Source organism: Narcine bancroftii, chromosome 4, assembly GCF_036971445.1.
Source record: "Narcine bancroftii isolate sNarBan1 chromosome 4, sNarBan1.hap1, whole genome shotgun sequence".
NCBI lineage: Eukaryota > Metazoa > Chordata > Chondrichthyes > Torpediniformes > Narcinidae > Narcine > Narcine bancroftii.
In genome coordinates, this window is record NC_091472.1 from 126,984,574 (window position 1) to 127,001,101 (window position 16,528).

At 42.5% G+C, this 16,528-nt stretch overlaps 1 protein-coding gene across 8 annotated transcripts in view; it reads left to right on the forward strand.

The window, feature by feature from the left end:
• The first annotated feature begins 1,055 nt into the window (after window positions 1–1,055).
• Window positions 1,056–16,528, forward strand: part of acad11 (acyl-CoA dehydrogenase family, member 11) — a 63,296-nt gene continuing 47,823 nt past the window's right edge. For 4 of the 8 annotated variants that reach the window (XM_069932770.1, XM_069932773.1, XM_069932774.1 and 1 more), the window contains exons 1-7: window positions 1,056–1,179; window positions 5,743–5,932; window positions 7,456–7,659; window positions 10,386–10,531; window positions 11,047–11,238; window positions 15,278–15,436; window positions 15,829–15,988. In XM_069932770.1, the coding sequence (XP_069788871.1) occupies window positions 5,812–5,932; window positions 7,456–7,659; window positions 10,386–10,531; window positions 11,047–11,238; window positions 15,278–15,436; window positions 15,829–15,988 (982 nt within the window). In that variant the 5' untranslated portion in view covers window positions 1,056–1,179; window positions 5,743–5,811. The other 4 variants (XM_069932772.1, XM_069932771.1, XM_069932777.1 and 1 more) reach the window with 4 other exon arrangements.

Genomic DNA, 16,528 nt, shown 5'->3' on the forward strand with positions numbered 1-16,528 from the left:
ATCAAACCTGATACCTTTCCAAACATAGGACTTACCTGGAGAAAAAATGCACTTGACTTAGAGTGAAGATTCTGTAATTATGCCTTTTTCTTATGAGAGCGAGGTTAGATTTCTGGCACTCTATAATTTGTAAGAATGAGAAATAGCCTGATTGAAACATACAAAATATTTACAGGTTCTTCAGAAAAGATGCTCACTGGATGTCTAGAATCCAGAATCATGCGGCCACAGAAAGTCATTTAGGACTGAAATGAGGAGAAATGTCAACTCCATTCACTGGACATCTTTGACATTAAATCATTTGGATACTCTGTGAAACTTCTACAGGTGCACTGTGGAAAGCGCAGCACAAAATGATTTGGCAATTCAAGTGCCCAGGAATGCAGAAAGCATCAGCACAGGTATTGATCTCCCATCTGTTGCAGACCCCAGTGTGAGGCACTGCCTCAGGAACGCAGCCAGCAACATAAAGGACTTCCATCACTTCTTCTCACTGCTATCTTTGGGCAGAAGGTACAGAAGCCTGAAGACCATCATCTCTGAGTAAAGAACAGTTTCTTTCTAACGGGTATCAGACTCTTGAACCTCCCTTTGCGGACTGCTCCATCATTTTTTGGCACTAGGATTACTGTGAATATTGATCATTGTCTCTTTTAATTTAATTCATTTCGGTTTATTATTGTAGTTTTCTCTCCGAGTCCCTGTTCGGCTGCAGCAAGTAAGAACTTCGGTGCAAGTTGTACCATGTGTATGATGACAGTCTGACAATAAATTCAGTATCGTTATTGTTATCCAACCCAGAGAATAGTACAGGAAAATAATGACCCATATTTAAAGGTGGCCTGAATGGCCTTTTCCTTCTACTCCCATTAATGGACAGGCAGATGGGCTAAACGCAGCAGCGAGGTTAGGCTCAGGGTGATGAGGTCAGCTGGGCGGCGAAGCCCGTCGGAGGATGATGAGGTCAGCGGGGCGGCGAAGCCCATAGGAGGATGATGAGGTCAGCGGGGTGGCGAGGCCCGTCGGAGGATGATGAGGTCAGCGGAGCGGCGAAGCCCGTCGGATGTTGATGAGGTCAGCCATCGTCGGAAAGAGTGGGTGGGTGAAGCGAAGTCCCCTTCGAAGAAGAAGACGCGACGTGGTAGCTGTGATTGCAAGGTTGCAGCTGGAAAGTTAAGGGCAAGTTGCTTTCTGCAAATGTCTGACTGAAACAAGGTGGCATCTGGAGCAAAAGCAGTAGCGAGTGTGTGCGGGGGACAGTGAAATACTTCACTAAAACAAACGCTTTACATTCACGTTTTATCAAAACAGATTGTCCTTTTAGGAAAAAAAGTGAAATTGATCAATTCAGACTGTTCATAACAGAAACAAGTTACTGGAAGCGGTTGGGGAGAGGGGAAAAGGGAATCATGCCCTTTTAAATGTTCCTTGCGAGTATGTCACCTTTTTCTGCTCCTCCAAAAACCAGATTTTTGACAAAAATCTCCTCTCTGGAGAAAACCTGTCAGGCTGATTTAAAAAAAGCAAACAACTGAAATGCATCATAGATTGTGCAGACATAAAAGTGCTGGGGAATTTGATGCAAAGACATACAGCCAATTTTTCAGGCCTGAGCCCTTCATCAAGATATGAACAAAAAGCAGGCAGCTGCCTGAATAAAAAGGTGGAGGATGCAACAAAGAAGGGGCATGGGGAGGAGCCAAGGGCAACAGGCAGGAGGTCATAGGTGGATATGGGTGGAAGGGCAGAAGAGAAAAAAGCTGAGAATGGATAGAGTGTATTTCAGTGGTCTCCATCTTTTTCTTTCCACTCACTTAAGTAATCCCAATGCCATAAATGCTTTGTGATTAGTAAGGGACAACTTAAGGTGGTATGTGAGTGGGAGGGGAAGTTTGGGAATCACTGCTCTAGACCCAACTGTTACTGAAATATTTTGCTTGAGAAAAATTGTCATGGCCCATTTCCTTTGGAGCTATGAAACCATGCACATAACGAGTCAATTAGGTACGATTAAAACAGTGGTTTTCAAACTTTTTCTTTCCACCCACATACCACCTGTTGATGCATTGAATAATCAGGCAACACAAGGACTGGTTTGACGAAAACAGCCAGGAAATCCAGGAGCTGCTGGCAAAGAAGCGAGCTGCCCACCAGGCTCACCTTACAAAGCCGTCCTGTCCAGAGAAGAAACAAGTCTTCCGTCGCGCATGCAGCCATCTTCAGCGCAAACTCCGGGAGATCCAAAATGAGTGGTGGACTAGCCTCGCCAAACGAACACAGCTCAGCGCGGACATTGGCGACTTCAGGGGTTTCTACGAGGCTCTAAAGGCTGTGTACGGCCCCTCACCCCAAGTCCAAAGCCCGCTGCGCAGCTCAGACGGCAAAGTCCTCCTCAGCAACAAGATCTCCATCCTCAACCGATGGTCAGAACACTTCCAATCTCTTTTCAGTGCCAACCGCTCAGTCCAAGATTCCGCCCTGCTCCAGCTCCCTCAACAGCCCCTAAGGCTAGAGCTGGATGAGGTTCCCACCCTGGATGAGACATATAAGGCAATCGAACAACTGAAAAGTGGCAAAGCAGCAGGTATGGATGGAATCCCCCCAGAAGTCTGGAAGGCTGGCGGCAAAACTCTGCATGCCAAACTGCATGAGTTTTTCAAGCTTTGTTGGGACCAAGGTAAACTGCCTCAGGATCTTCGTGATGCCACCATCATCACCCTGTACAAAAACAAAGGCGAGAAATCAGACTGCTCAAACTACAGGGGAATCACGTTGCTCTCCATTGCAGGCAAAATCTTCGCTAGGATTCTCCTAAATAGAATAATACCTAGTGTCGCCGAGAATATTCTCCCAGAATCACAGTGCGGCTTTCGCGCAAACAGAGGAACCACTGACATGGTCTTTGCCCTCAGACAGCTCCAAGAAAAGTGCAGAGAACAAAACAAAGGACTCTACATCACCTTTGTTGACCTCACCAAAGCCTTCGACACCGTGAGCAGGAAAGGGCTTTGGCAAATACTAGAGCGCATCGGATGTCCCCCAAAGTTCCTCAACATGATTATCCAACTGCACGAAAACCAACAAGGTCGGGTCAGATACAGCAATGAGCTCTCTGAACCCTTCTCCATTAACAATGGCGTGAAGCAAGGCTGTGTTCTCGCACCAACCCTTTTTTCAATCTTCTTCAGCATGATGCTGAACCAAGCCATGAAAGACCCCAATGAAGACGCTGTTTACATCCGGTACCGCACGGATGGCAGTCTCTTCAATCTGAGGCGCCTGCAAGCTCACACCAAGACACAAGAGAAACTTGTCCGTGAACTACTCTTTGCAGACGATGCCGCTTTAGTTGCCCATTCAGAGCCAGCTCTTCAGCGCTTGACGTCCTGCTTTGCGGAAACTGCCAAAATGTTTGGCCTGGAAGTCAGCCTGAAGAAAACTGAGGTCCTCCATCAGCCAGCTCCCCACCATGATTACCAGCCCCCCCACATCTCCATCGGGCACACAAAACTCAAAACGGTCAACCAGTTTACCTATCTCGGCTGCACCATTTCATCAGATGCAAGGATCGACAATGAGATAGACAACAGACTCGCCAAGGCAAATAGCGCCTTTGGAAGACTACACAAAAGAGTCTGGAAAAACAACCAACTGAAAAACCTCACAAAGATAAGCGTATACAGAGCCGTTGTCATACCCACACTCCTGTTCGGCTCCGAATCATGGGTCCTCTACCGGCACCACCTACGGCTCCTAGAACGCTTCCACCAGCGTTGTCTCCGCTCCATCCTCAACATCCATTGGAGCGCTTACACCCCTAACGTCGAAGTACTCGAGATGGCAGAGGTCGACAGCATCGAGTCCACGCTGCTGAAGATCCAGCTGCGCTGGATGGGTCACGTCTCCAGAATGGAGGACCATCGCCTTCCCAAGATCGTGTTATATGGCGAGCTCTCCACTGGCCACCGTGACAGAGGTGCACCAAAGAAAAGGTACAAGGACTGCCTAAAGAAATCTCTTGGTGCCTGCCACATTGACCACCGCCAGTGGGCTGATAACGCCTCAAACCGTGCATCTTGGCGCCTCACAGTTTGGCGGGCAGCAACCTCCTTTGAAGAAGACCGCAGAGCCCACCTCACTGACAAAAGGCAAAGGAGGAAAAACCCAACACCCAACCCCAACCAACCAATTTTCCCCTGCAACCGCTGCAATCGTGTCTGCCTGTCCCGCATCGGACTTGTCAGCCACAAACGAGCCTGCAGCTGACGTGGACTTTTTACCCCCTCCATAAATCTTCGTCCGCGAAGCCAAGCCAAAGAAAGAAAACAGTGGTTTTCAAACTTTTTCTTTCCACCCACATACCACCTGTTGATGCATTGAATAATCAGGCAACACAAAACAGCAACCTCTAACGAATGCTTTACTGTTAAATTCAACAATTCAACAACAGGAGCCCCTGGAAATGGCATCTGCCACCAACCAAGCTCAGTCTCCTTTTTCAACTAGCAGGCTTTGCGAGGACTTGTACATGTGCAGTAGCATCGTAGTGAGTACAGTGGGTGCAGACAACCAAAAAAAGCGGCTGTCTATACCATCTTAAGCAATCCCTTACTAATCACAGAGCACCTATGGCATAGGGAATACTTAAAGTGGTATGTGAGTGGAAAGAAAAAGTTTGAGAACCACTGGTGTATCTGAATGGAGAGGGAAAGGGAAAGAAACAGGGATAGGGAAAGAGAGAGAGAGAGACAGGATGGGCCTAAAAGATATCAATGTTAATGCCATCTGGTTGGAAAGTCACCAGATGGAATATTAGGTGTTCCTCCAATTTGCTGGTGGCTTCGATATAGGCCATGGATAAACATGTCAGTGTGGGAATGGGACTTGGAATTTAAATGGTTAGCCTCTGGGAGGACCTCATTATTGCAGTGGAAAGAGCTAAGGTGCTCAACGAAACAATCACCTATTTGTGTCCAGTCTCTTTGAAGTAGAGGACGCCACAATGGGAGCACTGGAGGCAATGAATGATCTCTGCGAATTCACAAGTGAAGTGTTGCTTTATTTGGAGCGACAGTTCGCGGCCCCAAATGATGGTGAGGGAGGAGGTGTGGGCACAAGTGTAGCATTTCCTGGAGCCACAGGGGTACGTACCAAGGGAGTAATTAATGGGAAAGGATGCAAGTTCGAGGGAATCGTGGAGTGAGTCACAGATGAAGCGGTCTGTGCGGAAGGTGGGGTGGAGGAGAGGGAAAGATATCTGGTGGTGGGTGGGATCATGTTGTAGGTGGCAGAAATTGTAGAAGATATTACAATGGGTGGAGGGGATCAGGGCAGATGTGCAGGAAATATACAAGATGCAGGTAAGGGCTGAATTAATGGTAGTAGAAGGGGAGCCATGTATTTTTGAAGAAGGAGGACATCTCGGATGATCTGGAAAGGAAGACCTCATTCTGGGAGAAATTGCGACAGAGGAATTGAGAGAAAGGAATAGAATCCTTACAGGGACATCTGGTTGGAGAGTACCCAGAAGGGCTATTAGGTGTGTTCCTCCAATTTATGGCTGGTGTACGAGGCCAGTAAATGGTAGGATTCTACGATGTTTAGCGGAATAATTTTGAGAGTACATGTTTACAAATTTCTGAAAGTAGCAGAACTTTGAAGTTTGAACTTTGAGCTATATTAAGGAAATGTCATTATTGATTGTCTTGGGTAAACTTATACCTCTCATTTTGTTTGTTTTAGATTGGTCACAGTGTTTGAGCTACCGAAAGAAAATAGACACAGACACCGAGAGCAGTTCAGATTATACAAATGTTTATTACAAATTCAAAAGCTGATTTCACACTTCAATATGCAAGCCCTTCCCAACTATACTTATCAACGATTGGACTGGTCCCAACTGCCGAAGCGAGGCAACGACTGCACACTTGTAGTAGGTTGTCAGAGCGCCGGTAGCAGCTTCTCCACTTCCCCTGACCAGGACGTTGGCTGGACTCTAAAAGTTCTTCTTGCTGAGAGATGTTGCCACCTCTCGGATAGTCTCTAACTTCAGCAGCGGGACCATGGCTTATATTACCCAAAAACTGTTTACCCAAGCACCTATTCCCAGCACAGCAAGAAAGATAAGTGAGCAAGCTAGCATTTTAGGCTTCTATCGAATAACATAATTTTCAGCTTATCACTTTGAATACAATGGTTTATTATGCATCAAGGCTAGGCCTCTGATAGTCTGTGACCAAAACAAGCAGGAAAATTAAATGTTCTTGGTACACAGATGTCCTTTCTTCAGATAACAGCATCTCTGGCCCCTCGGTGGAATTTAGCTTATGTCTGCTGATTCTAAAAACAAGCAGGTTCTCAGCCTTGCAGAACCCAGAGCTGCAAATTAAAAAATCAGGTTAGAATCATTCCATAGAAAACAAACATGGGGAGGTTAACTGGAATTGTACATATATTGCCAATGGGGAATTCTCAACACAATACAGAAAGGATGGAATAGCAGCAGAGAGCTTGTGAGGATGTTGATGGGACTAGAGTATTACAGTTATTATGAATGACTGTTCTGATGGTTTTTTCTTTGCAAGAAAGAGACTAAGATTGAGAGGCCCAGAGGGGGTCAAACAGAAATTGTCTAGTTCCCTTGGTAGAGCAGTCAGTAATTAGTTGGTGTAGAATTAGTTGACTGGTGGAAGGATTAGGGAGGAGAAAAATAAATGAGAGCCTGAATGGGTACCCTCACTGTAATTAAATAATACTGGATGAACTTCAGGGTGGGAAACCAAGAGCTGAGAAGCAGGATTTATGGACACAATTTGCTGTATTATCTCCTGCGCTATATCTTTCTATGAGCATTTGCCTAATTTCAGAGGAATGGGAAAAAGTGTTTGGTGATCCTCTGATCTTTAGACTTGGTGGTTTTTGACTCAATATTAATATATTACTGGCGTGCTGAGCCAGGTGTTAGTGCATCACAACCTCAAGTTGCGACTGAACCTAAATCTCAGGCCCATTGCTTTACCCCATCTGGAATGGAGTTTTATTGGACATTTCACCATCCTAGTCTTATTTCTTTCATAATAAATAAAGGAACAAATAGCAAAAAAAAAATACCTCAACAGATGCTTGGAAGTTGAATTTCTAGAAATGCTTAGAGATTACTCAAAATTCAGTCGGTCAGTCATTGTCTACAGGGAGAGAAACAAAGTTAATGTTTCAGGTACAGTATGTAGTACCTTAAAAATATGAAGCCATGTCTCAGTTCAGTGCCAGGAAGACTTCTCAAGTCTTAAATATTTCTTTAATCTGTCAGTGACATAAATTCCTGTAAAATGTCAGGATTAAAAAATCTTTGAGAAAGCATTATTACATTATTTCAAAATTTATAATTTCAGGATCATCAGGCTTCTTATCTGTGATTCTGTGAACACATCTTGTGATCTCTGTTTCTTTCGACAGGAGCACCCACCACCATGTTTGTCTGTGGAATTTATCGTGCTCTCCAGTATTACTTGGCTAAAACATGCAAGGTTACGTCACATTGCCAACGCTTGCCAGTGTGGGCTGCATCACGACGGAAACATTCCATCTCTCGACAGTACAAGGCTGTAATATTTGACATGGGTGGAGTTCTGACTCCTTCTCCATTCAAGTTTGCTTCTGGTGAGGCCGATGTGTGGAATTTTTTATTTGCTTTTTATTCAAGATGGTAAATGGGTTCAAATCAAGTCTCTTGTCATCTTATTGCACAAGTACACCCTGATAATATTCCATACCAAACACCTGCTTTCCAAGCATTTTTTTCCTCACAGCTCCAACTCCTATTGCTTAAAATCAGTCTTCCACTCCACCCAATCTAGTGCACAAATATCTTTGTTTCTCAAATAATCAGAACAGTGTAACTTCTAATTTTTGCAGAAATTGTTGAACAGCATATTCACAAGTAACTATGCCAATCAATCAGAAATAGCCAGGAGCCAAATGATAACACCCCCTACCATTTCCCAATTTCCCAAAACAACCTGATCCTTGGTGTAAAACATGCAGACATACAAACCCAACATAACACACATACATATGCAGGACAAGAATTCATATATACAAATAAATAAAGTTTCATGAATATGAGAGTCTTGGATGGTTAGTGTGAGCAGTTCCTTTGATCATTCAGCATTCTCACTCTTCATGGGAAGAAGCTGTTCCTCAGCTGGTGGTGCTGGCTCGGATACTCCTGTATCTCTTTTCTGTCAGGAGCTGCTGAAAGGTGCTGTGTGGAGAGTGGATAACACCCCTACTATTTCCCAAATGAATGAATGAATTCAACATGTAGAAAGCATATTCCCTGGGATGAAGCAATCTTAGTTGTTTTAAATACATGGAGTTTGCATGTTCTCCCTGCCACCACAATGATTTCTTCTCGGTGCTCCAGTTTCCTCCTGCATTCCAAAGATGGATTTAACAATAGGTTAATTGACCACTGTAAATTTCCCTTTGTGTCGAGGTGTGTGGCAGATCTTGAGGAAGAGAATAAAGTGAGGTGAGTGTAGAGGGTTACTTCATAGTTGGTGCAGACTTGGTGGTAATAAGGTCCTACGGTATGGCTTGCCTCTATTCCAACTGCAGAGAAATAGATCGGAGGTCAATCCACAGGACCATAAGAGTGGCAGAGGATGACTGGAGTCGCCCTCCCTCCACTGATGTGATCTACCAGGATTATTGTCTGAAGAGGCCATGCAAAATCATTGAGGACCCCTTGTAAAACTTAATATTTGGAATTTTCAATGAGTAAAAGTAAGAGACTTGTTTAAAAAACAGAGAGTGAACTGGAAGGGGTTTGAAGTGGAAAGAATAGTAGTGTGGCTGCCTCACTCTTCAAGCGATCTTATGATCCTGACTTGGATCCTGAGTCTGCATGTTCTCACATGACCACTTGGATTTATCCTGCATGTTTTGGTTTTATCCAGCATCCCAGAGATGCACTGAATGGTAGATTAATTGGCTATTATAAATGGTGGCTGGAGAATCATGGGGAATTAATAGGTATGTGACAAGAGAATAATTGAAAGGGAAATAGGTGGGGAAATGAGATTGCTGGGATTCCTCTGATAATCTGTATTAATTTACTGGTCTGAATTATTTCCAATGTGAAAAATTAGAAATTATAAGAAATGAAAGCAATTATATAGGCCATTTGGCCCTTTGTGGTTGCATTTCCATTTATTAAGATCACTGCTTATCTCCACCCCAAACACATTTATTTGTGCTATTCCTATGTCCATTGACTCTCTGAACATGAGAAATCTATTTTTAGTGAACTCATCCTCCATAGCCCTTCAGGGTTGAGAATTCTAAAGATGAATTATTTTTGGTTGGATGAGTTCAGTTGGGTCAATGTTCTGTTATTAATGTATTGTAATCTTTTTGATCATTGGAATAAAACAGAAAATATTAAATAGTTCCAGCATTTTCTCTTTTTATTTTGGATTTCTATTATCTGCAATTTATTTTCTTCATTTACATTGGGCATAACTATGATAAATCTTGTGGTGGAATTGCCTAAAAGCCATTGCTGTCCAGATTTATATTTGGCATTTTACTAGAGCTATGCTCCAACCAGTAACTGTTGTGTGGTGAAAACTTGCAGGAAAAAGACTTGGGTGGTGATGTGCATACCTAACAAATAAATCTACCTTCTAGTATATCAGATAAACTACGGTATCCAGAATGTATTATGCTTCCTCTTTCAGACCATTTTTAAAATGATTAGAAGCAGAGACATAGAAAAGAAGAGGAATTTGCCATTTATTTTTCAGGTCAAGTTCAATGTCATGTGTCAAAAATGCAGTGATGGAGGTTATTTAGTGACAGAAAAGTAGATGTCTCATACATAGTACAAGTATGACACAATATCAAATTACACAGTTGCAGAGAGAGATCAGTTGGCACAGAGAAAAGGCAAAATAATTTTGCTATTTTGGAGTTTGCCAAATGTGAAAGTTTAAGAGAGCAGAATTAGTTGTTCGAGTGGAGGGATAGGCACGTAAAGGAGATGATATGCTGGGAGCAGCTCTCAAAGTGTTGACAGGCTTCAGCACCTTTTCAGGAAGGACAGAGGACACATGGGTGATCCTGCCACACTTATTTCAGCCTTTGTTATTTGAGGAGCAGTATTCTTGAGTGTTTGTAGGGACCAAAATTGCTGGAGGGATAAATGTGATCCATGGAAAAGTGGGTGGAATGAATACACTTAAAACTATCGAGAAATACACTTGTCACTTCTGGCAATCTTTAGTTAAAGTAGTCTTTTAAAAACAATAACTGACATGTTTTCTAGCTTGGACCTCTTCATTATTGTATAGTCCATATCCTTCATCCTTTCCATTCTTCAGAGTGGAAGCGGCAGAATGGCCTACAGGCTGGATCATTCTGGCAGGATTTGTTATCTGGAGAGAGACGCATTGCATGGGACCAGTGCATGCGGGGGGAAGTTACGATTGAGGAGTTTGTAAAAATGTGCAGCAAAAAGCATTACTCTGTAAGTATTACTCTAACTTAAAGCAAAACAACAAAAAGAAACTCCGTTCTCCCTGAAGAGGTTGTAGTTGGTCATGGGCAGTAACATAGCGCCATGCTGAATTCCAGTGAAATTTTTTAAAAGGGTTAGCAGAGCATGTGGCCCCAATGGTATCATCATCAGCAAAATATGCAGATGCTATAAATCTGAAATATAAAGTGAAGTTACTCGTCAGGCAACACCTGTGAAGTTGATGCTTCTGATCGATGGCCCTAATGTCAATTCTGATGAAAGATTATTGACTTGAAATATTAACAGGGAGAAACTAGAATTGATGATGCCTATTAACAATTTATATTTCAGATTTTCAAAATTCACTTAACATTTGCTGATCCTATCCAACTATCATTCATGGTCTCACCGTTCTTGAATAAAAAAAAATGGTCTTTTTCTGGTTTTACTGCTTCTTTTAATTTTTACTTGTACATTCTTTCCCACTTTTCAAAGTGCTAACTATCTCCCTTTTCCTTGCACAGGTTCAAACATCCGATCCAGTCCAATCTCTTTTATTAGAAATGACAAATTACTTGAGTAATCAGACCTGCTCTATGATGAGGGAAGCAATTCAGTGTATCAGGGCAGAGGGACTGCAAACTGCTGTGCTGACTAATAACTTTTGGTTTAAAGGCCAGAGTTTCTTGCCCTTGGAGAAAAACCTTTTTGATGTGGTAAGTACAATTTATCAAGCAGCAGCAGGAGGGCTCATTTACATTATGGTATATATCGCTGTCAGTGCTGCACAATTGCTCAGCAAAAGGAGGTGTAAGGCGCTCCTTCTGTCCGATAGCCTACAGGTCACCCTTGGGCAAGGTGTAGTACCTTTTTAGCCTCCCACTCAGTGTCACGTGAATCCATGGATTGCAGATGGTGGATGGTTTTTACAAGCTGATTCTACAAATTGGAATTTATGGTTGTAAAACTAAAAATGCTGGGCAGATGAATCTGCAGATCAATGGCCAGGGTTACTGGTCCAGTATGGACACTGCAACTGAAGAAGGCAACGGGAGACCATTTCAGTATTTTTTTCCCTTATATAATCATGAGCTCAACATCGACTACGGTCTCAGCTCAAAGATGGAGCCTTTACCGAAGGAGAACAGGGGAGGCAGCATCTACAATTTGGAGGGTCAGAGATAGTGATGGATGGAGAGACACGATCACCCATGCTGAATGGCAGGGCACCTGAATGAATGATACGTATTTTCTGTGTTTTGCATAGAAGCAATTAGAACTTGCTGGTGTGGTAAACTGAGCATGCTGGTATTCTGATATTCACATGGCACGACTTGGCAAAAGAAAGGGAATCTCAGGCTCACTTTATAAGTTGTAGGGGGACTATCTTCATGATTGGCTGTAGAGTGTTTCACAGCCAATTGAAAGTGAATTTAGTTCACCCATCAAGTTGGAATAGATGAAAATGAACAAAAGATCAGTGGAGAAAGGTTTGATCACGAAGAACAAGAAGGTTCTTGTTCACAGGAAATGGAGTCTGCTTAATTTTCTGAAGTGCAGCATTGAACCTTCCAGAGAATTTGGTGAACAGCTGCATTTTGAATTTCCATGGCAACATTTACACAATGATAAGCTTGTTTAACCAGAAGAAAGAGCCTGTATGACCACAAGTCAAGGGCCCAATGTCTTCTATTAGGTGCTCAGAGGAAAAGGAGATGCATTTTGCAGAAATAGAAGACCAGCTGTTCAAGTTGGAGTTCAAACATCTGCAGAATTAAAATAAAGGCACAAATAATTTACAAGAGCTTTAAAAAATTGCAAACCATTGTAAGAGAGGCTCACTTGATCAAGATGATGGAGAGACAAGTAATTGTGGTGAGATACGATCCTTAATGATAAAAATAAAAATGAAAATTGGGTAACCCTCAGAAATCAGGCATTATCTGTGAAAGGAGAAACAGAGCTAATGTTTCAGATCAGAGATCTTCATTAGAATTTGGAAAAAGAGGTAAGGAAAATGATTGAAAGTTGAATAGACACTAGTGGGTCAGATGAAAAGGACAAAGGCAGTATCTATGATAGGTTAAGTTGATGAAAAATGAGTGATGGCTTAAAACAAGACTACTCACTCAAACTTCGAGCAACAACAAAACTTTAACACCAGGAAAATAAATAAGGGGCAGGGATTGTCGGCCTCTGGGCTAATATTTATTTCTGACTTTCCTTGATCGAGATCAGTGCAAGAGAGAGAAAGCCACAGCAAGGAACGGGGAAACCAATCACCGCCATGTGCTTATGTAGTACATGTATGGCTGCCAGATCTTACGAAAGGTACCATATTTGTTTCTCAGGTTATAAGTTATTTTCTCCGGGGGAACGCAGCTTTGCATTTCCTTGTTCCATTATTCTATACTAAAACGAGAGTCAGACTTCCAAGTTGCCACAATGTATTTCCTGGCCACTGCCAATGCGATTAACAGAAATTGGATTTGAAATTTGGACAGCTTCATTGTAAGCCATATGTCTATTATGTTTCCCAACAAGAACAACTCTGGGTCCTGCAGGGATCGTTTACCTGTGATTTTCTCTAGGACTTCACTTAGTTCTTCTCCAACCTATTTTCCATTTGGGTCAGAGTCTGTAAAATGTCTCTTAAGGAGGGCTCCAGGTCCTCCTCCTCCCTTTTCTGTAGCAGCTCGGCCTTTCAGTTTCTCCTGGCCTTGTGGTTGGGTTCCTCACACACTCGACTGCTGCCATTACCGCCATCATGTTTGCCCCGCCAACCCTCATCTGATGCATCGACCCTCACACTTGCTGTGATCGCTGTCCCGGTCGACCTCCTCTGCATCTTTTTCGGAGCTCGTTAGTCCCGAGCTCACGCTGGCTCCACTCGAGCCCGCTGTTTCCTGACTTGACGCACGTTAGCGGACCCCGGCCGTCGGGGAGACCACTGCTTGGTTCATGAACTCACAAGCTGTGAGGGAGAGACAGCTGACCTCCCTCGCTCCTGTTCACCTGCTCCAAGGTTCTTACTGCCTTCTCTGCCACTTGGGAACGTTCCTCCACTCCAGGCACAGCCTGTTTGTGGAACTCCTGTTGGTGGTGAGGTTGGGGAGGGGGGGTTGGGTGGTTGTGACCTCCTCGATGGCTCTGCGGTTGGCACCTCCACTTGCCTTGGATCTTTGTCGGGCCGTCCATTACCTCACTGTATTTTTGCTTTTTTTGTTGATTGAAGCTTCCTCATCTTCTTGTATTCAGACAGGATTTATTATTTCTTTTTTGTCCAGGATTTTAGATTTTTAATGTTTCTGGTCTAGTTCTGGGAGCTCCTAGGATCTGCAACCTCCTAGACTCTCACCATCATGTGACCTCCCCGACACCTGCCCCACTTAACCAAACCACAACCGCCTACCCAATCTCAACAAACTCAAGCCACACCAAACTTGTCCCATGGTCATGGCCCACTAAGCAACCTACACAGCAGTGAATTTCCAATCAATTGCCAACTTCATCTCACTCTCACAATGACCTATCCATCTGTGACTTTCTGCACTCTTATAACAAAGCTGAGCTCCAGCTTCTGAAACTACACCTCATCCTCTGTCACAAGACATGGCAACCTTCCAGACTCGGTACTGAATTCTTCAACTTCAGATAACTCACATTCTTTGTCTATATCAGAATTGGTCAATTCTGTTGTAAATTGTACATCTGTGATATTCGTTCTTGTTCTTATCTGTTGGCTCAGCCTGACCTGTAGGACATATCCTCCAGTCCTGCTATTAGCAACAATTAATGCAAACAAAGAAGCATCATCACTCTCAACTTATTCCCACTAACTCATTTGACCTGGCCGCTTCCTTTGTTCTATCCTCCCTCTGTCCACACCCCAACCTACTCTACCCTGCTCTGCAACTTAATCACCTACAACTTAGATCTTTCAGTTCTGATGAAAGATCTCTGGCATGAAGCATTAACTCTGGTTCTTTTTCCAAAAATACTGTTTGACCTGCTGAGTGTTTCCAATGTTTTCTGTTCATATTTCAGATTTCCAAAGTTTTTTTGATTAATTTAGAATCCTTGGAGCTTTGGCTGATTTGACAATGTATGGTGTGGTGGAGGATAATCTTGGAATTGAGTCAAGATTATATAAATGTTTGAGGGCAGGAATTGCATATTGTGTGTATAGGGCCTGGTTGTTTGTGTCATTGCACAAGATAATTAAGATGTAGTATCATAATATTTTTATCAAGTTCCTTCTTGTGCAAATAAGTGAACAATATACAACTAATTTTTGCAATGAGAAATGAATAGAATTTATGGTACTTGGCATTTGAAAGACTGATTTGTTTTCCTGTTAGCATTTGCACAACTAATAATCAATGAACAAAAGATTCTATTACTTTCCTTTAAACAGTCCTGAGTTGTTTTATAATCATGCATTGCTCAATTTGATTTCTGTTATATGTATAGTTCATCAGAGATTTTGCCACTGATCATAAGGTAGAACTAAGTCAAGTGCACAAATTGTAAATAAAGTATGCAGAAATTAAATTGGTTTTAGGGTCAATCCTTTAATTTCACTAAATAATTAGATGTTGGTCAAGTCTCGTTGACTGATCATTTTTACCCATGGATGCTGTCTGACCTGCTGAGTTCCTCCAATATCTTATTGTTTGCCCAAGATTTCAGCATTGACAGTTTTTGTGTTTCTCTTAGCTTCATATTTAAAAAAGTTTCTTCATGATATTGCAGATTGTTGAGTCATGCCGGGAAGGAGTTTCCAAACCGAACCCTGAGATTTTCAAACGCTGTTTGGAACGATTGAAGGTCTGTCCTGAAGAGTCGGTTTTCCTAGACGACCTTGGAGAAAACTTGAAACCGGCAGCTGAGCTTGGGATCAGCACCATTAAGGTATCATAGAGAGTTGTAGCCTGCAGTGGGTTAATAACTGGAGAGATGCAGTTGGTTTTGCAGATATTAATTACCTCTTCTCCCTCATAATTTGATGGTATTTTTCCTTTTCTCATGCCTCTGGTACATAGGTCACTTGCACTGTCCACATTTATACTTTTTCCACCATAGTCCATTCCACCCAGAGAAACTGAATTCAACAGCTTCTCTGCCCAAGAATCAAATCCAGGATCTTTTTGACCTGAATAGTGCACCATCTGTTTCTTTAACTCACGAGGACCCTGCTGAGCTCCATGAGAGTATAATTGGATTGATATTAAGTTGGGTTATGAAATACATGGAGTCAACAGCTGGACAACAAAATGAGAAAGATGTTTCATTTAAATTTCTAGGTTGTAAATGTAGCTACAGCTATTCAGGAGATGGAATTAATACTGGGGTTCCCACTGCATGGCTACGTCCACGGGACACAGGCTGTTCGTAAAGGCATGGAAATTCCTACAGCCAATCTAAAGAAGTATCTCCAAACCACTCTGGGGATAGTTTCAGAAGGTATGTTGTTCACCCTCCAGGAACAATGATCTCAGCTGTCTTAGAATACAGTAACATAAGAAATAAAAAGAGCATATGAATAAAAATTCTCTACCATTTAGTAAGATCATCATGGGTGATTTTTAATTTTGTTTATTTTTACACTAACCACATATTCTTGGATATTCTTGATATATAAAAATCTATTGATCCTGAAGCTATTAAAATTTCAAAAAGCCCCCACAGTGCTCTAGAGTAGAGAATTTCAAAGTTTCACTGTCCACTAGATGTAAAAATTACTTCTCATCTCAGTCCTGAATGGCAAATCCCTTATTTGAGACTTTGACTCCCAGTTCTGGACACCCAACACAGATCTTAACAAACCAAATAGAATGTTGATATGTCAATGAAATATCTCTCATTTTTCCAAGTTAAAGAGAGTCCAGGTCCAATCCATTTTATTCCTATATCCCAGGAATCAATCTGATGAATTCATGGGGCACTCTTTTGCAATTGGTCCCCTCACCCAAATCTGTGATAAAGGGTATAAATAGCTGGAGT